This window comes from Micrasema longulum, unplaced genomic scaffold (assembly GCF_059751315.1).
Source record: "Micrasema longulum isolate JH-2025_06_02 unplaced genomic scaffold, ASM5975131v1 h1tg000663l, whole genome shotgun sequence".
Taxonomy (NCBI): domain Eukaryota; kingdom Metazoa; phylum Arthropoda; class Insecta; order Trichoptera; family Brachycentridae; genus Micrasema; species Micrasema longulum.
The window spans coordinates 104,602-128,798 of NW_028277859.1; the positions used below are offsets into that span (position 1 = coordinate 104,602).

General features: G+C 31.3%; 3 protein-coding genes across 4 annotated transcripts; 1 reads left to right on the plus strand and 2 right to left on the minus strand.

The window, feature by feature from the left end:
- The first annotated feature begins 3,415 nt into the window (after positions 1–3,415).
- On the plus strand, positions 3,416–7,669 carry Josd (Josephin domain containing). The gene is made up of 4 exons (XM_088229329.1): positions 3,416–3,717; positions 4,043–4,215; positions 6,368–6,548; positions 7,036–7,669. Exons 1-4 carry the CDS (start codon positions 3,637–3,639, stop codon positions 7,315–7,317), a joined length of 717 nt encoding a protein of 238 aa, XP_088085455.1. The 5' UTR covers positions 3,416–3,636; the 3' UTR covers positions 7,318–7,669.
- Positions 7,670–8,600: 931 nt separating this feature from the next.
- LOC148279814 (apolipoprotein D-like) lies at positions 8,601–10,544 on the minus strand. The gene is made up of 4 exons (XM_088229330.1): positions 9,973–10,544; positions 9,722–9,852; positions 9,306–9,508; positions 8,601–8,899 (listed from the first exon to the last, which is right to left on the minus strand). The coding sequence occupies exons 1-4, from the start codon at positions 10,114–10,116 to the stop codon at positions 8,757–8,759; spliced, it is 621 nt and encodes a 206-aa protein (XP_088085456.1). The 5' UTR covers positions 10,117–10,544; the 3' UTR covers positions 8,601–8,756.
- A 63-nt stretch (positions 10,545–10,607) lies between these two features.
- Positions 10,608–24,160, minus strand: LOC148279815 (putative cytosolic Fe-S cluster assembly factor GJ13047). 2 transcript variants are annotated; one of them, XM_088229328.1, is made up of 8 exons: positions 24,054–24,160; positions 21,275–21,492; positions 19,116–19,258; positions 18,319–18,477; positions 17,274–17,522; positions 16,975–17,191; positions 15,879–16,036; positions 10,608–10,916 (listed from the first exon to the last, which is right to left on the minus strand). In XM_088229328.1, the coding sequence occupies exons 4-8, from the start codon at positions 18,437–18,439 to the stop codon at positions 10,675–10,677; spliced, it is 987 nt and encodes a 328-aa protein (XP_088085454.1). In that variant the 5' UTR covers positions 18,440–18,477; positions 19,116–19,258; positions 21,275–21,492; positions 24,054–24,160; the 3' UTR covers positions 10,608–10,674. The 2 variants fall into 2 exon arrangements, with proteins under 2 accessions (XP_088085454.1, XP_088085453.1); XM_088229327.1 differs by having other exon boundaries at positions 23,833–24,147.
- Positions 24,161–24,197: the final 37 nt, after the last annotated feature.

Genomic DNA, 24,197 nt, shown 5'->3' on the forward strand with positions numbered 1-24,197 from the left:
ATATGGGCATGCAGTTTGATACGAGCTATACATACGTGTTCAAAATATTCAAGATAAAAAAATTTCCCCGTGAAATAAGCAGGTATTTTCATAATTCATTATAAAGTCAACGTTTTTTGGATTGAGAAAAACGCACCAATATTTAAAAATATTTCAATACAAATTAGTAAAACTTTTGAATACAATATTTTATGTTCTAGGATTTCTCGAACAATACAGCACTTTAATAATAATATCCATAAAGCCAATACTGAAAAAGAAACTACGTTTTAACTACCGTCATTAAAAATAAATCCATTTAAGTTATATTTACCCAAACCTTTACTAAGCACAATAATATTTTGCGCCGATTGTTAAAGTCAATTATTAAAATTCAACACTTCGGGTAAATTCAAAAGACCGAGCGAAAAGGCCACAAAAAACGAAAAAGAAAAGACCGAGTGACAAATTACCTAGAATTCCCAAAACCTTTCTTTTGAAAATACAGTAAATTTAACAATAAATATCGACTCATGTTCCGTAAGAAAAATGCAATTTTTTGAATAATAATCTCTAAACAATGGCCATTAAAAAAATATTTGTTTTGTTAAAAACTTGCAAATTTGTATAAAAAAAAAACCCAAACTTTTACTCATAGAGATAATTAGAAATGATATAACATATTCTTCCGTCATTCATACATTTTCGTATGCATGCGCGCCGATTATTCCAAATGCTTACATATATATAGGTATACTACATAACTCTATTAAATTTCTAGGCCATCATTTTCTTATCCGCGCCCGTGGCGCATAAGACACTGCATCGGTACCACGATTGCAATGTACCAACTATAATTAAAAATATGTATAAATACAAGGTGAGCAGCTTTACACTTCAGGTTCCAGTCCAGGAACTATAAAACATTGCAGTGTCGAACCAGATTTAAAGCAATTATTTCATATCCACCTTGCCAGGAATCGAAAAATCGAAACAAAGCAGTCAAAAATGAGTTAGAAAAGTGAGTCGAAGTTGAAAAGTAAAAGTGAATGTTAGTGGTGTCATACGGATTCTCGGTCAATGCCGAAGATCAGCGCCGTCGACACGTATAATGTAGCCAGCCGCACTACGTAACAAGCCTTGTGGAAATTCGACTGATCCATGAGGATCATCTGAGGCCGCCTTTCAGCCGCAAAGGTCCTTACGCATCTAGGACATCCATCGTCATCCAAGGAACGCCAGTTTTTTGCACCGCCAATGGTTGTGCCCAACCACGGCCACCCAGTCTTCCAGCTGGCTGTCGTGACTGTCGTCATCAACGGGACCGAATCCCGAGAGCCGCTTTAATGCTCTATCTATGGCAGATCTCCGCCCAGAACATCGTCCAGCTTGTGCTCGTTCGAGCACAGCATCCGGACCATCATCCGTCAACTCTCCGCATAGCGATGTGTTAGAAATATATAAGTGAAGAGTGCTGACAATCGCGAACTGCTTTGATGTATAAAAAAACCTAACTCTGTAAATTATTTCTTTTTCATGTTTGTAATTAGTTCTAAGTCATTTTCCATGTTCTAAATTAATAAATAGATACATAAAACATTAAAGCTCTTTAAATCATCTTCCAAATTACATGTTTTCAGGATAGTTTAAAGTTTCATTATTTTATATTTAGGTTTAATTAGAATTACATTATCATAAGGGGGAATTAAAATTAACTTTCTATATTTCTTTCTACCACGGCTGGTATTCCGAACGTGTTTACAGCGCGCTATAATGCGTACATAAAAACGCGCCATACCGCGCTATAATTTTGTTTGGAATACCAGCCCATATATCCAATATGGCACCTACCAGGAAGACCCAATCTTCTATTTAATCTTAAGTTCCCGATCGGTGGATGTTTCCGCTTCTTTTTAGTTAGCGGATAAATGGGCAGCTTCCGTCTATTCATACGCGAGAACACGGAACTTGATTGTATAGCCTCCGAGATAATTTAATATCATCTTAATTTTTCTCAATATTGCCACCATCTCAATAACAAACTACACAGTATTATATAATTAAGTTATGGAGATTTTATTACGTTCGATATCTCAGAGTAATAATTCACGACCAGCTTATAGATAGAGTCACCCATACGGTCAAAAATCATTCTAGGATCACAGATTTAAGATGTTTAGGATTATCAATCTCGAAGTTAGCTACATTTTGCAGAAAAACAACGGGCCGTAGGTACTTCAGGGTGCTATTTTGAATCTTCTCTACACCGTGAAATAAACCAGGACCCCGGGGTGATATTGTGAACGCAAAAGCGCGCGTAGAAAATACATTTTTAATGCATATTTACGTACTAAATACACGCGAACAGAGCGATTTCTTCACGCGCAATTCCGTTTAGAATACCAGTCCTGGAAGAGTATTTTTGACTCGATGGCTACTTTTAGGTAAAAATCATTTAAAAACTTAACGAAAATTAGAAACACTTAATTTTTCAATTTGTAGTCTGTGAATTCGTAGTGTGAAAATAGTCTATAAACGTATATTGTCTATACGTGGTCTATTCACTATCAGCGTTGCCATTACTACCGGTAGATCTACCGATTTTAGGAGCAATCTACCAATCTACCGAATTCTATTGAAATTTATATAAAAATGATAGAAATGTTTTTTCTCCAGTTGATTATCTATTAAAATTTAGTTGAATCATTCTGTTAAGCAATGTTTTCAGTACTTCACCAGTTTACAGTTTGAAGTAAGCAGTTCAAAGGTCATTTAAAGAACTTTAAAATGTTAATTATTTCTTTGTTTGGCAATTTTGTTTGACAACAAAGATTGACTGGTGATTGTAAAAATGACCAGAACTTGGAGAGATAGAGAATACCCATCAATGTCAGGGCCTCTATGCTGCAAAACGCTTCTACATGCAAAAAAAACTATTTATCCCGATTAGGCTTACAAAACACAATACTTGAATTTCCACAGAACGGGTATTATCATACATCATTGAATATATTTTATAGAAAAACATTCAACCGATGTATCTTTGTGCATAAAAAAAATGCATTCATAGGTGACTTAGTGTGATTTCATTAATATGTATGCCTTTAACCCTTGAAAAGTTTGTATGGTTACACAAAATACAGTATTATTGAAATAGAAATATCAACATAACCTCAAAGTAATAAAAGAAAACCCGGAGTCGATATATTTTGGTAATTTACATGGTGAAGTCCTTTTGGTTTTCAATTGTTCATTTATCAAGCGTTTTCGACTTTTTAAAGCAACGGCCTTAGGCGAAACAGCGCTTTAGTTTTGAACAACTGTCTAATTTATTTTTGCCCCCTCTCCTCCCTCCCCACCCACAGAATCTATCCATGTATTTTTCTGAATCTACCTATTTTCGCTAGATCCAGTTACTGGCAACCCTGATATACATTGCCATGAATTTTTGACGTTTTGACAGATTGCACGGGATGAGATTTCTTGGGTTTTATTTTATTCGCAGACTAAAGATATATACTCACTTTTATTTTTATCATTCGTGAATCGTGAATTATTATTGTAAGATAAGGAAAGCGTATAAATTATGATAAGGATTATTCCGGTTTCTGTTATTGAATGATTTATAATATGAATTTGTTGATTTTATCTTAAATTATGAATGAAACGGATCGTATTTATCACGAAAAACAAGTTAAAGAGCTTTGTGCATTACATGCACTTAATAATCTTTTTCAAGTTAGTATTCCACTTAAATATTTAATTATTGTATTATGTTTTTATAATGTTTTACAACATACTTTAGTATAAACAAAATTTATTGTGTAAGATTTGTGAATAATTTATTGTTTTTTAGACTGTTGTAACTTAAGTTATGTTTCTATTATTAAATTACACAATATACGCTTAGTGTTGAAAGGTATTGGTTTTGTATGTAATTTAATTTATCGGAATTCATTTGTATACGCCTACTGTAATCGTTATTCTAGGAAAATCTTTCTTATTTCAAGTTAGAATTTGATCAGAAATTGCTAATAAAATCTAACAATAATGTGATTTTTAGGCCCGTGGATCATATTCTAAAACCGAGCTTGATACTATTTGCAATGCCCTTTCGCCAGATGTATGGATAAATCCACACAGATCTATATTAGGTCTCGGAAATTATGACATCAACGTAATAATGGCAGCATTACAAAAAAGGGGATGTGAAGCAGTTTGGTTTGATAAAAGAAAGTATGTATTTTCTTTGAAACATTTAATTGATACAAGCACAAAGTTTCTTGTTTCAATTATATTGTATGAAAAATCTAAACCTGAGCAAGTATTACAAAGAGAGTAGTATCCATATAATCAACTTAAATTTTATACATAAAAATGTTACTATTATCTAAAAAAAAATATGCAAACTGGACTGTTATAAATCATATTTATCGTGTTGATAGTCACAATTGGTAGAATTTAATTTTAAAAACATATCCAAATACGAAAAAAACTAAGATTTAAAAAAAAAATTCTTTTGAAAATACATTTTTTACATACAATTTCTTTGTAAGGTGAAGCGCATCACAAAGTTAATTTTTACGAAATAAAAAGGTAGAACTCATGTAGAGTTTTTGAATTGGATACCTTTAAAAAATTAATATAAATCTTTTAGTCTCTTTGTTTAATGGGCTCTGTAGCTCAATCACATATAGCTATTGACGTTCTTAAAAACATGCTAAGCATTTGAGCGATCACAATGAACAATAATGAACATACTCAAGTTATCGCAGTCATAAGTCAACGCGTGTGTAATCTCTAAGTCAACGCTCGTGTTGTTTTTTTTTTGTTTTCCTCGTAAATAAATACAGTTCATTGGCGAAAAATCGGCGTTCACTATAAAAAATAATACAATATATTGCATTTGCAAAATACAGCCGAACTCGGTTATAACGATCACGGAAATAGCGAGATCTCGGATGTAATGAGGAAACATTAGTTGACATTTTAGTTCATGGTTTTCTCCATACAATTATTCACTGTTATAACGAGCTATTTCTCGGACATACCGAACCAAAATATTGTCAAAAATTACACAAAAAATCTTCAATTGTTAAAAACATCATTCTCGTCCGCTAACGTAAAGGATAAATACCGCCGGGGCTGGGATCACATTATGTTTATGATAGCTATGTAAGTGTCTATGTACCTAATTGGATTTTTCGCCGACAATATTGAAAAATGAACACACATGGTTTTTAAAAAATTCAAGCTTTGTGAACTTAGTAAGTGCCGGTTCGGCACATTGCTACAATTTACAGCTACTTTTGTAGTTTATAAATGACATGCTTGTTTTGGGGGTTTTAAAAGGGTTTTTTAGATTTTTTAATGTTCTAGGCTAAAATTCTAAAATTTCAATACACAATAAACATTACAAGATCAGTTAAAACTTAACCCCCGAATTAAAAACATGTCTACTAACAAGAGGAAGTGTCTCTCAATTCGTGAAAAAGTGGCAATTATTTGTGAAATCAAATGTGGCGCGAAAAATGTGGAATTGTGTACAAAGTTTTCTCTATATTCATCCACAGTGTCAACATTGTGGAAAAATAAGGATATTTATTTGTCTACATTTGAAAAGAATATCACGGACACAAAAAATTTAGAAAGTGCAATCGTACTAATGTCTATGACGCATTGCTCCAAAGGTTTTGTACCCGACGAAACGCAGGATTTTCAGGATTTCACAATGTGTAATAGCGATTGTATAAAAAAACATTTCTCTGGTATAACGAGTAACGTTTATGACGAGCAAATTCAATCGGTCCCATCTTCCTCATAATAACCAAGTTTGACTGTATATATAATGTAAGGAGTATCTAATACAAAAAAGTGAAAATAAAATTACAATTACTATGGCGACTGCTTTTCTTGAAATTTGGCTTGCCAACCGCTGACTAAATGTAATAAATAGCATGATAAATAATAAATAAATAAATAAAAATAGCAGTTTTGGAATATTTTCCATATTTACACTGGTGAAATTCAAATATGTGATTGCGCAGCAGGATTATACGTCGCGAAACATAAATATGTTGACATTTAATATTAAGTATTCATGGATGTTCCATTGTGATCGCGAATACGATAAACAACCATGGTAAAAAATTGTTATCACGTCGATATTTATTTGTGATTGAGCTACTGGAAGATGTATTTTAAATTTATTTGCTACCTACTATTAATGAAATATTCACATGATTCATGCTAATAAATTTACAGATTTATTGAAAAATTGTTTTTTAACTTACGTAAATCTTGTAAAAAAAAAAAATCTATCACTGTTACTCAATCTTATTAATTTTTGAATATTTATTGTGGCGTCTGTATTATTGTTTAATTTCAGAGATCCTGGATGCTTGGATTTAACAAATATATGTGGATTCATTTTGAATGTCCCATCAGAATATAAATTAGGATTTGTCATGCTTCCATTAAAGAGACGTCACTGGATAACCTTAAGACAGATACATGGAAAGTTTTATAACCTGGATTCGAAATTAGACACTCCTCAATTAATAGGAAGAGTAAGTTTTAACTTTATTATTTTGAGTCCTTTCATGAAAATATAGGTATTGAAGGTTGTACAAATCAACATAATAGACATAATTACTCTAAATATATAAATTCTTTTTAACTTAACGGTACTGCTCGTTAAGTATTTATACTATTTAAAAATCAAAAAATAATGGTTAGATGATTTGTAAATAATTTATCAACTTATTAAATTAACTATTTGTTTAAAAAATGTAATATTTGTGTAAAATTTCATTGTTGGTCACCGATGAAATTTTATACAGATATTAATTTAGTATAGAAAATTAGAGTAATAAAATAATGTGTTTGACTTGAGGCAGGTGTGAGGTGATCTTTTATACATAGAATTTCGGAGTCTGGTGATAATATTTTCAAATTTATATTTGCAATCTTAAAAAGGCATGTAATGAGTGTTGTGTGTACATAAGAGTAATTGAGTTAATTGATCAAACTTATTGATTTGACTTATTTATTTAGGGTAGTGACTTAATTTCGTACCTCAAAGATCAACTACAGTGCAAAGATAAAGAACTTTTCATTGTGGTTAGTAAAGAAGTGGAAGAGAAACAATCGTGGCAACATCACTATACATCTCAGGCAGATGCTTTCTCTAAAAAGATGATAACTATCCCCCAAGAAGAAAATGTTGATTCGGAAAGAAGGAAAATGGATTGTGAAGAAGAAAGTGAAACTAGTGAATGTACTACGAATGAGTCATCCGAGATCAAACTGCAACTTGGTGTTACAGTCAATTCGTAAGCTGATCTTCACTATGGATTCAGTTTTTTGAATGAAAAATGAATATCATTGACCTAGTCCATTATATTATGTATTGCACACATAAAACCACTTTAAACAAAACTTCTTTAAGAAACCAAAGTCAGTTTAGATTTTACCATCTATACTTGGACTTAGTCTATATCTAATTATGATATAAGAATCAAGGATGGTACTTCAAATTAAAATTATTTTTATGGAATATCAGCCATTGTTTAATCCGTTAGAAATTACAGTAACGAAATATATGGGACCTTTGGCATGTGCGAAATAGTCAAATTGCCCAATCTCTAATACAAATTAAATTTCGCTGCTTAAATTCAAGAGCCAAAAATTGAAATTTGACATTTTTTAGTAGAGCCAGTTTTTAACATGAGTTTTTGCTTTTTTTTAATAATCTTACTTTATATATATATATATATATATTTTTTTTAAATATCAATAGGTGTATTTTTTAAAGCTGTATATATCCCTCAAAATAAAATAAAATATAGTTTTATGGAGTTTTGTGCCATCCACCCATAAAGTTTTTTTTTGGTAAAAATAGTTATTTGCATTCTTATGATTTACCCAAATATTTTATTTTGAGGGCCATTTTCATGTTAGCCACAAAAATGCCAAAAGGGCCATTGTGCAATTTGGGTAATTTATAATGCAGAATTCATGGGAGTCTTTAAAAAAATATGACTGATTTAAATCTCATTTTAGCAATAAAATGAAATTTTGGGGTTTTCACAAAAATGGCATTTCTCAATTTGCACAAAACACCCACAGCACTATAAAAATCTTCCGGTACTTGAAGTCATTGAAATTGGTCAAATACATGATTAGATTCTTATTTGTAGTATAAAAAAAATAATGTATTAATTGTTTATCATTTGTCAAAGTAAAAAACATTAAAACTATTGTGTAGATTGAATTATTCACTCTTCTCACAAAGGTGCTATTATCTCAGTTTCACTTTTATATGGTTGCCTGCTTTCAGCATAACTACATTCAATTTGTGATCATTTTGAATTTAAGCATTGATACGTGAAACTGTGGTGCAATCAACAAATGCGGCTATTTACAGTCGTATACAAATCAGAGTATAATAAAAGATTGGCTGTTTGGGAAATGTGATGATTTTATACATGTTTAAATCATATACTTAATTACAAAGGATTGTTAGATTATAATGTAATAAAATTTAACAATATATATTTACCATGTATTTATTATGGATCTTATTATTGTTAGTTTTACAATATTTTTAATTAAATATATTTTTTCTGTTATAAATTATTTATTTACGTTACTTTTGTGTTATTTGTTATAATTTAACAGTGTTAATAAATATTTGTAAATAGATATTTGAAAAACTTTTTAAGCATTCCATCACACATTTATTTTGCGATAGAATTAACACATTAACATATTTTTTATGTATCAAATGTATCACAATTATCTTTTTTGGAAATCACAAGTCTTTCAGGATCAAGGTCGTACGTTCTTATTTTATCATAAAGTTCAATCCTTTTACTAGCTGGAATGTCACGAGATCTTCCGAGAATCCAAATTTTATCTGTAAACATATTATAAATAAGTATGTATTATCGTTAATTATTTATAATTTACATTTTGGCTTCATTTATTTCACATAATTTATTTATCAAGATACCTCAAGTCGCTAAAAAGAAAATTTGAATTGATAATAATTAAGTAAAACATCTCATTAGTATTAAGCAATCATTATTTATGCTTTGTAATTGCAAAAAAATATTTTAGTTAACAAAAAACTTTCAAAATATCAAGAAAAATGTGCCAATGTTAACTATACAGTTATTGTTCATGTTAATCTTATCTGTAAATACATAATAATTATAATACCTTCAATATGTGTGTAAATTTTAGAAAACATCTTGATGTTAGATACAGAATAACAAGTACATAGTATATAAATGTTCAATAGTAAAGATTTACATAGGTACCTGTATGCATTAGTGCAAAGTTCGTACAAGACCATGCAATAGCCACACTATCATAGTCTGTGTATAATATATGATAAATCCCAGCACCCGGAATCATCCGTGCTAGTGAGAAGGGCATCAGTGTTTTAAATTTAAATCTTAAAATAGAAGAATCTTGAAGTACCGGAATAGCCACACCACTTAAGCGAGTAGTAGATTTTGTCCTAAAAGAATAGTAAATAACCATCAGAACTTTTCATTAATGGAATTAATTTTTATGTAGTGTAATTTATTTATTATTTTACAGTTACAATAATATGATTTTTATTAATTAAATTTTATAGTGAATGTCAATTTCAAAATCGTCTAATAATAATGAAACAGCAAGATTTATTAAATTGATATTCAGTTCAGCAAATTTCAAATATAATTCTCACCATCTGTTTTTAGTATAAACATCTACATCCAGACTACCTCTAGAATTCATACTTAAGTTTAAAGATGTACAACTTGATGCTATTTCCATGAGGTAAAATGACCTTTCAATTTCAAACCACTGACCTGAAAACTTAAGAGCATATATCCCCATGATTATTATTTTTATTATAATACATGTATAAAAAAAACCATACATGATATTTTTTGAAATTCCATTACTCACTCAAAGATTAAATAAATATGTACTTACTTGTGTTATATTGAATTGTGGTAAGGTTGGATACCGAACACATTTTCCTAATCCAGATGACGATACTAATTTTAATATCACAATCAGAATAAAATAAATTAAATTCACCCTGATCAATTTTGCCACACTGCATTCGATAGTCATATTTGACTTGATAAGTTGGTCACATAGACATCGCAACTATTATTTAAGTTATGACACCCTCAGGCAGACATGTTTACATAAAGAAGACTGTTTAAATCATGGCATACACAGGCCATACACAACCAGAAATGTATACAAGGTGTCATAAAGGTCATTAACTAAGACATTCATTATATGCACAAAACAAAAAAAATATTGTGTGTCCAGTGTTATTACCTACATGCTATAATGTATTCAAATATTAATTATTCATGACACCATTATGTCATGTAAAAAATATATAAATGTGTTCCCAAATAGTTCTCAATGGGTCAATACTGTAATTTGTATGAAATATTGTGACCAAATTTCCTAATTATTCTTCTTTATTATTATGTATAACTAAGTCCCTAAAGACTCATATTATAATGTGAACTATTTTTTATATATTTATTACTTGCTTCGAATGAATAATTCACTGTAAAAATGTGTATAAAATAAAATACTTCTTAAAATGATTTTCTTCTTTATTTGTACATGGATACACTAAATTGATTTGGTAAAAAAATATTTTAAATTTCACCATTTCATTATAAGAGGCATGTCCAATTTTTCAACAGCATGGTACTCCGTGTGAAGAAGGGCTTTAGCCTTATCAGAGTCAGGTCCATCAAGCCAATGTGAATATAGTTTATTAAGTAAATTATTGCTGCTGGGAGATACTTTTGGAAGTTGATCATACATTATTTCTAAAGTTATGACCAATTCTTTATAGTTTTCACCAACAGTTGGTCTTACTTGTGCACCACCATTCAAACAACCTGTAATTGAAAAATACATAATGAAATATTCAAATACACAAATAAATGATGGAGGTTTCCAAACTATCTCTCCGGATGTTCAGTCTTTGAAATTAAGCCTTCTTGCAGCAAAAATTTTACCAATGCTAGGCGGCACAGAGGCATTTTCAATTACATCATCAAAAGAAAAGTCGGTGGATACTACTCTGACCAAACCCATTTTTGTTACCATGTACCTAGGTATGTATGCTTTTAAATTGTTTTTGCTTGTAGATGTTGATTCTGTTTTTGTGCTGCAGAAAAGAGCTGTTCGAGCAGTTTACAATATGAGTCCCCGAGAATCGCTTAGAGATACATATGTTAAAAAAATCAATATATTGACAGTCACATGGCAATATATCTATGAAAATTTAATGTACGTTCATAAAAATATTGTTGATTTTAGAGGAAACAGAGATTTCCATAGGTTCAACACTAGAAATAAAGATATGCTAGTTGTGCCCACCACTAGACTGAATTTTTTTAAAATTCTTTTGCCTCAAACTGCATACGATTCTACAATAAGGTACCTCTTAAAATTCAGGATTTGCTAATAAAAAAATTAAAAATTTTGTCAAGCACAGCCTGTTTGAAAAGAGCTACTATAGAGTCGATGAATATTTGCAGGACAAGACAGCTTGGCATTAGATTGGCGATTATTGATTTTAATTTATTGATTTTAGTTTTATTATTTAAATTCGTTTGATAGGTTGAATTTACTAATTATTGATTTATATTTTATGGTTACAATTTATTTATTGACGATTATAAGAGATTCAAAGAGTCCTATATATAAATAATAAAGAAAGAAAGAAAGGGGGGACAACAAAAACAACAAAAGCAATTCTCGAACGTTATGGAAATTTTATTTCTTCCTTCGTGTTTTACTCCTCTGGGAGAAATATGTTGAACATTATTTACAAAAAGAGGATGGATTGGCTTTGAGGAATCTATGTTCTGGATAAAAACAACAAAAGGTCCGCACGTATTACTGGGGTATGTATCATTATTGGGGCTTTTGTTTCAGTACTAATTTCGTTTTCAAACACTGAGAAGAGTTTCTTCTAAGGAGTCTACTTTCCCAACCCTGAGATGTTTATGCCTAGGTTTAGACTGTATAACAAGAGACGTTCTATCATCTTCCAAAACAATAACATTTGTTTCAATAAAGTCTCTATCAGAAGGCTCGGGTGGTTTTTCCTTACCGCCCATTATTTAAATTATCAATAAATATATTTATACATACATATATATTGCATAACTTATAAAATAATTAATTATGCAATTCGATAAAAAAAATATTTTAACTTAACTGATAAAGTTTTAGATGTCAACTAAATTTTTAAAGATTATTGTTGTATTGAAGACCTAAATTGTATATTTTAAATAAATTTATCAAAAAAAACTGGATTAACTAAATCCAATTATATACAGGTTGGCCGGAGAAGTGACATCCAAAGATAAAATGAACGTAGTTATGCTGAAAGCAGCCAGTCCACAATTTTCAAAAATTTGATATTTATTTTATCGGGTGCAGTAAGGTCAATCCTATGTTTTTCTAAAAACAGCCAGACCGCTGTCACACAAAAAACTGTATTACCTTCTGAAAATGGTGTCGATCACAAAAATGGCGTTTCTCAATTTCCAAAAAACACCCACTAGAAAAATCTTACTGAACTTTAAAGATCATTAAAACTGGTCAAATACATAATTAGATTCTTATTTGTAATGTTAAAAAAAAATAGCATATTCATTATTTATCATTTTTTTAAGTCGAAAACGTTCAAACTGTTGTGTAGATTCGATAATTCTCTCTTTTCACAAGTGCTATTATCTCAGTTTCACTTTGCTATGGCTGGCTGCTTTCTGCATAACTACGTTCAAATGTAGGTGCCTCATATTAAGGAGTATCTGAATGACCCCCATGTATGTTCCGCGATTGTGCGTAGTTTTCGAGTTATGATTTTTTTAATGGGTTTTTGAAATTTTCGTCCAGATTGGTTTTTAAATTTAAAAAAATAAATTTTAGAAGGTTTTCTTGGGATTTTTTTTTGTAACTCATTCTTTTTGAATTGTACTTTCACGCATAAAATTATCAACTTCGTAACATTAATGAAAGCTACAAAAGTTTTGACCTAAAATGGAGAACTTACGTTCGAGCAAGTAAGACTTGAATTTTCAACATTAAATTAAAAATCTAAAACGGAAATCTCTTAGTTTCTAGATAACTTTCTGCGTTAGACTCTAAGTTTTCATTATAATACAAAAAAAATTGTACTTAATGGCTATTATTTGCTGAAATTAACCTACAAAGATACTGAGGCGGAAAATTCCTAAGAAAATAAATTATTGCTTTTTTTATCATTCCTAAGGCTAATTATGATAGAAAGTGTGTAAACTAACAAAAAATAACTTAATAGTTTGGTAGGAAAAAACCTCTGTTTTTTTTGTTTTGTTTTTTTTAATTTAGTTAATAAAATACAGTTGATTGTGAGAAAAATAAATTTAAATATTATATTAAAATGCACATCCTACACCTACGCAATAATTTTTCTTTTAATCGTCTAAAAACTTCTCTGTTACCTTTTACCACACGTTCGACTTCTTTAATTTTCCACCTCAGTTCTTGTTCTTTATAAAAACCCCAAACAAAAAAAACAAAGGGGTTGAGGTCAGGGGAGCGTGGAGGCTACCTAATTAATTTGTTTTGTCCGATCTGTTAGGGTATGTTTTGTTTAAGTAATTTCGCACTTGCGTTGCGTAGTGACATGGGGCACCGTCATTTTAAAACATTATGGCTCGTCTTAGTTCGAGATTCACATCTTCCAGCAACAATGGTAGTTTGTTTTTCAAAAAACTTCAATAGATTTCCGCATTAAGTTTGGACGGCAGTTCAAATGGCCCAATTAATTCGCCATTGAGGATGCCAGACACTAAAACGATGTTGAAAAGTTGAAGCTCTCGCCTCATGTGGATTTCCCATCGCCCACGTGTGCATATTATGAATATTAAGTATTCCAGTTCGCTCAAATCGTGACTTATCAGTCCACAAAATTTTATTAAAAATCTGAGCAACATGGTTGGGAAAAAAACTACTGCAATTGATAATCTGTTGGCAGTAAAGCCTGGACTTGCTGAATATGATATGCGTGGTATCTTTCCTCGTGAAGTATGTCTTAGATGGATGATCTTGGGATGTTCAGAGTACGAGCCATATTTCTCATACTCATTGATGGATTCTCACAAACTTCTTCCAGCACTATTTCTCTGAGATCCGGATCAGAGGGATCATCAGATCTTTAGGGGCTCCTTCACGACTGCCATCTCGACCAGGAATGCGGCCTGCCATTAACGTGTTGTGTGTGTTACTAAAAACACAATAATCGGTATCGATCGGGTTGTGGTCCACCTTGGCATCGAAGTTGATCCCGAAACAGTCGTGCTGCTTCATGGCCGTTGCCTTGTGCAACTCCATAGAATTAATGCATTTCTGCATATTCACTTAACGTGTAGTTCATTTCTATCACGAATCAAATAAAATTAAAAATCCAAATCAGTATGTAAAACAGAGTCCAATAAACGAGCAAAGTAGGCAGCAGGGTCCGTGGGCAAAGCAAACGTAGTGGTAGAGATAAAATGGCGACATGAATAGCAATAAACACAAGGTGAGAACGACTGAAGTGAGGTGATTCTTGTTTGCGTTGACTTCGGTTGCTCGTTATCCCTTTTGTTTACACCAGTTCTTCTCTTCTCAGTAGCCACAGAGAGTGAGAGAGACAGTAATATTCACTACCTGATCCATTGTTATTCTAGGCAAAAAGTGTTAACCCAATGTCCGAGAACATTCCGCAGAAAACATTTATGATTAAATTTAAAATATCCAGATCTTAGCTTTCCTACATTTATATTTTGTTAGTTTACACACTTTCTATCATAGTAATGATAAAAAAATGCAATAATTAATTTTTTAAATCAAATTACTATCTTAGGAATTTTCCGCCTCAGTATCTTTGAAGGCTGATGTCAGCAAATAATTGCCTTTTTAGTACTATGTTGAAAATTCATGTTTGACTCGCTCGAACATAAGTTCTCAATTTTAGGTCAAAACTTTTGTAGCTTCAATTAATGTTACAAAGTTGATAATTTTATGCGTGAGAGTACAATAAAAAAAGGAATGCGTTTTGAAAAAATAATCTTGAAAAAACCTAAAATTTATTTATTTAAATTTAAAAACCGATCCAGTTGAAAATTTTTTAAAAACCCATAAAAAAATCATAACTCGAAAACTTCGCACAATTGTGGAACATACATGGGGGTGATTTGGATACTCTTTAATATGAGGCACTTACATTTATCTTTGGACGTCACTTCTCCGGCTACTCTGTATATGTATAAAAATGCAGAAAAATTTCAAACAAAAGTTTAAACATTAAAACACTTTTCACGCCACTAAATCACCATATAAATTTTAGAGCCCTTTGAAACACAACTTTACTTTGAGATCAATATTTATTTTTTATTATTTATTTATTTAATGCAATATAAAATACAAATACATAGTTTACAAATGAAAATGTTTATACATTAGGTACATTCAATATATTTTTATTTATGGATGTAGCCACTCCACTGGCCCACAGGCACGTTCCGGAGTGTCAGATATGATAGTTCTACTCATGTATTACAGTCATTATTTTATTTATTAGTATGGAAACATTTACATGTGAGTCTGAAAGTCAAGTTTTTTAAAAAAAATAAAAAATTAGTGTTTTAATTTCCCCAAATATTTTTATTTTGGTGGCCATTTCCAACGAGTTGTAAATAACTCACTATTAGCAAATGGAAATCAAGTTGGAGTAGAGTGGGGTTCGAACCTTTGACCTCTAATCCGTGAGTCCACAACACTTATTTTATATGGCGAATTTTATAAACAAAAAGAAATACCTGAGGGACATGCCATCACTTCAACATAATGATATGAACATTTTCCTTTTTTCAACTTCTGTACAAGGTTTTGGATATTTTTAAATCCATTTGCAATCGCAAACTTTAAAACTTCTTTTCCATCCTTTTCCAAAGCTACTTCTCTAAAATCTGGATTCCTGTAACATAAATATTCATAAAAAAGACGTAATATTTATTTTCATATTCCCATCCATACATTATTGCATTCTGATTTTTATATAAAAGTTCAAGGCTCTTGCAAATCTGGCAAAGGTTAATTAGTCACACTATCAAGTCGCAATGATGACTTGACAGCTTGCCCGCTACATACTGCACACCGCATATGAGGACTTACGTCTCCTTGGCGGTGTCCACAGACTTTAAAAGCCCTGAAATTCTTTTTGGAATGATGACTTGACAGTCGATGACAATAGTCTGACCACTTTAGTACCGTTCAAACTGTAAAAATTGTGAAAGCTATCAAGGGTGCATTACATAAAACCTCACCGAATAGCAGATGTCCCCGATTTCCGAATGGATTTAAGCAGAAATATAATTAAAACTTGCTCAATGATGAACTTTGATTTCATACTTATAAAAAGGATAAGAACAAAAGACCATGTGTTTACAAACGCTACACAAAAAATAAGTTCTGTAACAATTTTCCAAGGAAAAAATCTTCACTTTTGAGGAAAAATTCTATTCTCAAGTAAAAATCCTGAACCCTGGATGAGCGTTTTCAAGTCAATGGCTATTTTCAGGTAAAAATCCTGAAAAGGGAAATCGGATGGAGATAAATCTACCTCGTAGTGTAGTAGCTGGCGCGTTTGCCAACCAAGTCCTAAGTTCGATTTCTGGCAGGGTTAATTTGAAATATTTATTTTAAAGGTGATTCACTGTGATATTTAACTGTATCTGGACTAGCACCTGAAGCATAAAACTTAATATTTCCTATTTTCTTTAATCACCTTACCTTCATGATAAAAAAAACGCCCCATTATTGGTATCCCAATGCAATGCCCATGCACCACTGGGTGTCAAAAGGGAATTTATGATTGATGATGATGAAGTAAGAGTGAAAAGATTAAAGATTTACCTCAAGTTTTTATATTTCATAACCACACTATCATCACCAAATAATTCCTTAGCAGCATAGTGAAATATATGATCCGCATAACCACCAGATCCCGATCCAATATGACTGGTTAAAACCTCTGGCTGAGGTTCACCTGATGTCCATGGCCAATCCACATTGAGAGACTCGAAATCATTTAGGCCCTTCCCTTCCAAAGATAGCATCTGCTCTAATTCAACTGAAAGAAGAGCGCAAAACTTAAAAAAATATAAATTTCTGATTAAAATCATAAAATAACAAATTCCATTTGTTTTACTAACTTGATGTTATAACGCAGTCAACATCGCGACAGCTGTGGACATCGCTATAGAAGTCTTCTCTAGATGCTTCAAGTTTTTTATCATAGCACGGCATTACTGTGACGTGATATATATTATCAGGAGAAACTTCTTTGATTGATGACAAATACTGTTTCACTAGAGAACCCATTATTTGCTGTGGGGATTTTGTAGTAGAAATGTAAGGTAAAACCAAATTTCCATGCGTCTTTTCAGCATAACATACCCATCCTAAACAGATTAATGTATTATATAACTAATAGTAAAATATATATCTATAAAATTAATTGATAAAGTAAAATACAGTTAAACTCCAATGAGTGCCAGATTTTATTGCTTGTGAAATAATACAGTAAATTGTAAGCAAATTAAAAACTTACTTAAACATGTCCAGCAAAGCTAATTGCACAATTAAATTAAAATCAAAAACATTTTCATTATTTTTTATTTCCTGGGCTGGTATTATGAACGCATTTATAGCGCTTATTCAGTTTGTAAATAGGCACTATAAATGAGATCATAATACCAGCCCTGATACCGAATTGAATATTTGGCGAATCAGATGACTGGAGTTCGGATAGACAGAGTTCTACTGTTTATCTCAGGGATTTAAAAAAGCATTGATACTTTGATCTTCCAATAGATGAAATCTTGTGGAATATTGATATGAAAACACACATACACATTTAATTTTGAAATGTGAACTGAATAAAATATAAAATCAATCTATATTTATATATGAATAATTATACAATCTATATATGAATAGTGGCTAATTTGTAAATATTTTAATTTATCATATATTTTCTAGTAATTAAAAAAAAATTAAGAAAAAAAATCTATAAACATGTATATTCTGATCTTTCCGGCTATTAATAATATCTGTTATTCATTGTCTTTATAAATGTAGATAATATTACATAAGTTAGTATAAATATAATCTTCACCAACAAGCTACAGAAAGTGGCTTGGTGGGATTTTAGTTTTAGTATAAATAAAAAAAATAAAAAAATAAAATGCAAAATACCTGGACAGGAGGAAGCCAACATTGGAAGATGGTTGTCTTTTGGATGATCAAAATGGGATTTGAAGCGCTCTACAAACTCCTTTTGTGATTCTAGTAAGGCTAAAGCATCGGCTATTTGCATATTTAAAACCAAGTCAGCTCCCAAATTCTTAAAGAAGCCTAAAAAAAATATTTTTTTCATAAGTTTTACACTTTAAAATGACTACAGAAATGGAGACCATTTAAAGAAGGGAATATGACCAATGTCATCAGCTGGCTTAAGTGGCTACTTTACATACTGTGTAACATTTACCTTGAAAATTATAAAAAAATATTTTCAGGCGTCACCTAGTTGAAATAATACAACCTCACCCCCCCCCATCAATAAAAGTCTCAGCGTTTTCACTTCACAAAAATCAACAGATGAAAGAAATCAAGAAATATGGATGTTCGAACATATGCAGAATGTTACACAGTGTGTAATGTGGCTACTTAAACCAGCCAATGCCATGTCATAAGCCCTGTAAATGCCTAGACTTCCATATGCCCTTCTTTAAAATGTTCCCCATCTCTGTTGTAATACATTAGTCTTAATAACTCTCCAAAGGGTGAAATACATTTTTGTCTACAAACATTAAAATATTGTAGACACTTAAAATGATTTAAAAACATTAAATGGATTAAAGATATCCTAGAAGTGATGAAACTGTATACCGGTTATCCATACTTTATTAGTAGATTGAAGTCTCTCCTCGTCTTTTATTTTTTAATTTATGCAAATTATTATTATTTTAATAAATCAAAAAAAGCATATTTACCAGTTAATTTCTTATAGGATTCCTCTGGAGTTAAATCGTATCGCGCTGCTAATGATAACACGGGTTGAATGGATACCGATATAGCTATAAGTTTGATATCATGTTCAATTCCATTATCTAATACTTTCCGTTCTTTAAAAACCCTAAATGTTAAAATGTATTGCTATTAATTAAACATATTTTTAGAATACACATACATAATTTCTTTTATTTTATTTGGGAAAGCCAGCAGACATGAGTTATTTCGGTAGTCTGATGGCAGAAGGGACCATCTGTAGTTTTCAAAAATGTTTAGGAGAGCTGAAATATGACTCAATTTCATAACTTCAATCCACAAACAAAAATATTTTAGAGTTACTTTTCAATAATAAATTACCATTCTAAATGGTGCTGTTTTTTTTTTGTTTTTTCCATGTGTATTTACTGAAATATTTATTAAATCTTTCAAAAACTAAAACATAGAAAAAAAATACAGATGGTCCCTTCTGCCATCTGACTACCGATTTATAAATCTAATATTAAAGGTTTACTCACAACTACCTCATTAAAAAATGTCAAACACAAACACAAGAACTTAGTATCTTTCAACAAACCATAAAAAAATATTTTGGTGTGTCGTGGCAGATTTGTAACTAGGATAAAGTTTATGAAATTTTACAACTTGCTCTACTTTTTGTTTAGTGAGGAAGTTGTGGTTTTAAAAAATAAATATATATTTGTTAATAGAATATCAAACTAGGCCAAAATTAAAAATAAAAATTATGTATCTATTATCAGTGCTATGATTTTCTAAAGTTTTGTAATTTTTAAATTACTCCACGTGTGGCGTCACAAGTTCTCTTCGGTGAGTTCTGCTGATTAGTGAATTGGCTTCCTGTAAACTGGTAATTTATCACAACACTCTATCATTTGTTGATTTGGAAGAACTAGTGACGTCGTTCAAAGCAGTTCGTTTTATTAAAATCTTTTTTTTCAAACATCTTCAAGAAACTTCGCATAGAATTTAATGCTCTAATTTTTACCGCGCACAAGAAAAGATTTTTATATCCAATTTCCTGTAGCACTGAACTTCCTAATTATATTAATTTTCTGTATATTTAGGCGGAACGTACAATGCGATTCTGTGGGTGAAATAGTTAAGTACCCAGAAAAGGTGTTTTCGATTGGTTAGTTACTCGTGGGTAAAAATCCTGAAAAGTGAAATCGAGTGGAGATTAATCCGCCTTGTGGTGTATTGGTTTGTGTTTAAACCTACCATGTTTGAGAAACCCGGGTTCAATTCCTGACAAAGTTGGAATGAAATATTTATTAAAATTATGGTTTTACACTGTTATATTTCATAGACCGTGGACTAGCAACTGAAAGGGAGGAACGATCGACTTATTATTATTTTATGTTGGGATTCTAGTTCCTCGTTTCCAATTATGATAGAATTTAATAACAAATAGAAGCTGTATTACAGAACTTCTTTCAGCTACGGAGTGCATAGACAGTATGAAATCTAACCCTAATTTACATGAAACAATGTTTTGAGTATGTCCAAATGCTTGCAGACTTGCTGCATTTCATTCCAAGGGAGTTATTCATATTTAAAGTCATAAGTCCTGTAAATGCCTAGACTTCCCTTTTCAAAAATGTTTTCCCTCTCTGTTGCAACAAATCTAATTAACATGACTTAAAAAAAAAATTTAGTAATTTTCTAATTTGTTTTTTTAAATCGTTTACAAATAAGCCCCGGATTACAACATGTCCTGCAGCTACAGAGTGCATAAAGGGTTGGAATTCCAGACTCCATTTATGAAATTTAATATATTATGAATGTAACAAATGATATGCTGATATATGCTGCATTTTATTAAAAAGAAAATTTGCACTCTTACTATTTATTATTCAAACATTTCAGTTTTGGGGGCCATTTTTAATGATTTGTAAACAACTCACAATTATAAAATGGGAATCAAGTTGTGGTAGAGTGGGGTGTGAACCTCAGACCCTTGATTCGTGAGTCCAAGACACTAGCCACGGGACCACAAACCAATTCGGTTTAACAATGCACTGCTCTGTGCACTATAAGGTTGACTCACCTTAAATTGGATTTCAGTTGATAAATAAATAATTCAAAGATGTTTGACATTTATGTTTTTGAAACATATTTTTACCTTAAAAGTTCTTCTTGGCTTTGTTGCGTAACTAAAACACTTTCTGCGGAGGTGATGCAGCCACTGCAGGCCAAGCAATCAGCCAGAGTTATCTCAACTTTCTTTAATTTTTGTTCGGATCCATTTGTTTCTTGGAAGAATGTTCCTTCACTCTCTATCTTTATTTTAGCACCTGTGACACTTTTCGACTTCTCAATTTTTACAGGTTTGATACACTCCTAGAATCAAGAACACGGTGAAAATATTGATTGATTGAACCTTCGTTAAATTTCTAAAACTCTATATAAAATTACTAAAAATAATCATAAATTATTATTTTTTAAATGTCAAGATTATGTTATAAATTATTTAAAGAAATAAAAATAAATTAGGTAATAATCATGAAGTGTGGTGAAGAGTTTATTAAATGGGAACGCCTGAAAAGCTCCAACAAACACGCTTCTCCAAGCCACTTTAAGGTGGATCCATTCACCCCTGTTCGAGCGATGGCTGGAAATGCTGAGACCGGATAAGGTAATTTATTTTATCTCATTTATGCTAAAAAATCATTCAATTATTTTATTTTTTTTATTCTATTTTTTTTTTATCTTTCCTTACAAGTTTTTTTTTTTTTTTTTTACTTTAATTTTTATTAATATATTATGTGAGTTATCTATATTAAATTAAACATGTTTTTGTTTTATATGGTAGAATTGTCTCTGTACTATTTAGCCACTTTACTGGAATAAAATTTATTCTTACTATTATAAATGTTGATAAATAATTGTATTTATACAAATAATAAAGGATTATATTAATAGATAAATAATTTAGAAATATTTCATATTAAGAAGGCTTTGAAAAATAATGTCCCTTTAATCAATAATCAAATAACCTTTCGATACAGTTCATTATACTATGTTTCATTTTAATGGTCACCCTATACCCCCCCCTCCCCCTTTTCAACTATTTCCCCAGCAACATCAAACATTAAAAAAATATATAATCAGTGTACATTAGTAACAGCTAATTAGTAAGTGTTGTATCAGCTCGTTGTTTTTATATTTCCGTGCAACTACTTAGTGAAGGTGTATAGTGGGATTAGCATGTTAGTGTGATTAGTGTACTGACGAAGAAACAGGTACGTCTCGAAACTGGTAGACATTTAAAAGCTAGTAAGTGGTTATATACAATTATTTACTAACATTTAATAGGTAATTATTATTGATACTGTAGTTTTGAAAATAGAGAATAGATTATGCTAGAATATAAAGTTGGGGTCAATGTTCAAGGCGCACGGAAGGAATGCTGTAGTTTGTTGTGACGCTGTCCGGTTGAGTTTAAATAAAAATCAGCTGGTCGATATTCAATGCCAATTTTTATAGAAACTCAACCAGGCAGTGTCAAAACACATAACTACATTCCTTCCGTAAGCCTTGAATGTAGACCCTGCCTATACATGAATTGATGTGGAAAAAACAATAGGTAGTTAAGTGTGCGGAAGTTGCGTTAGTAAGATTATTGAATTATTGTGTAAATCAATTTTAAGCGAGAAAATAAGCGAAAAATTAACATTTTTAATTGACAAATCATAATGGTATATTACGAATAATTACATAATTAAAAATATAAGTATGTATAATTGTTAGTGTACAGTGTAATTATTGCGAATGACGATATTTATGTATACATGGAATTAACAACTTATTGATATTAATATATAATTATGTCTCAGGACATTAAGAATTTCACGCAAGTGGGAAACAATTATTATTTTTGTAAAGATGATCCGGATGAGATTATTTTGTTGCTCTTTAAAATTCTGATGGAATGACTGAGAAAGATATTGAAAGGAGGGTGAGTGCCGGGAACAGAGTGAACGGTGCACTTAAATCGACCTTGGCAAATAAATGGTTGTCACAAGAGGCAAAATTGGCAGTTCACAACGGAGTCCTGGTCCCATCCCTGATGTATGGGAGCGAAGTATGGACTTGGAAAAACAGGGATGAAAGTAAGCTGAATGCTGTCGAAATGCGATCTCTCAGGCGAATGTGTGGTAAAACTATGTACGATAGATGCACAAATGTTGAGATCCGTACATTATGTAAGGCTGAGACAAGCATTATCGACAAAATCAAGAAAGGAGCTCTGCGCTGGTTTGGACATGTAGAACGAATGGACAGCGAGAGAACGGCTAAGAATATTTACAATGCGAATGTTGATGGATGCAGAAATAGAGGAAGACCGAGAAAGACATGGCATGACCAAATCCAACAAATACTTAAAGATGGACATGTCAAAAGTCGGAATAATCGGCGCGCGTGCATGAGAAGATGTATGAATGTAGAGGAAGCGAGATCTGTATGCAAAGATAGAGTGTTGTGGCGTTCTATCCTCTCTGCCTACCCTTACGGGGAAACCGCGTGATGGTTTGTTTGTTTGTTTTGTTTGTTCTTTAAAATTCGTCACCACACGTTGTTCATAAAGGCGGTATGACACATGATGAGCCCCTTTGGTACACGTTAAATCTTACTGTTTACTTTAAAAACAAAAATGTATAGTTCACAAGTTAAAATTACTTGAGATGGTGTAATAAAATCATCAAGATCAGTTAACTGCAAAGCTCCGCTGAATCGTGACGCCATGTTTGCGACTAAATTTAATCTGGTTATATCAAGATGTTTATACTCTTGCAGATAAAAAATCTACTTTGATTACAACTGGTGGTCTTATAAATTTGTCTAATTACAAGTATATCAACGACATTAATATTTATAAAATAATCGAATTTGACACTGACAGCAAGTTTTGACACACGTTTGACAGTTATCTGAGAATGAGAAATATAAAACACATTTTGTAAACATCACTGACGATCTTCTTCTTCTTCTTGTGCTAAGTAAAGGTATCATACACATTCTTTTTGATTTGTTTTTGTAGCAAA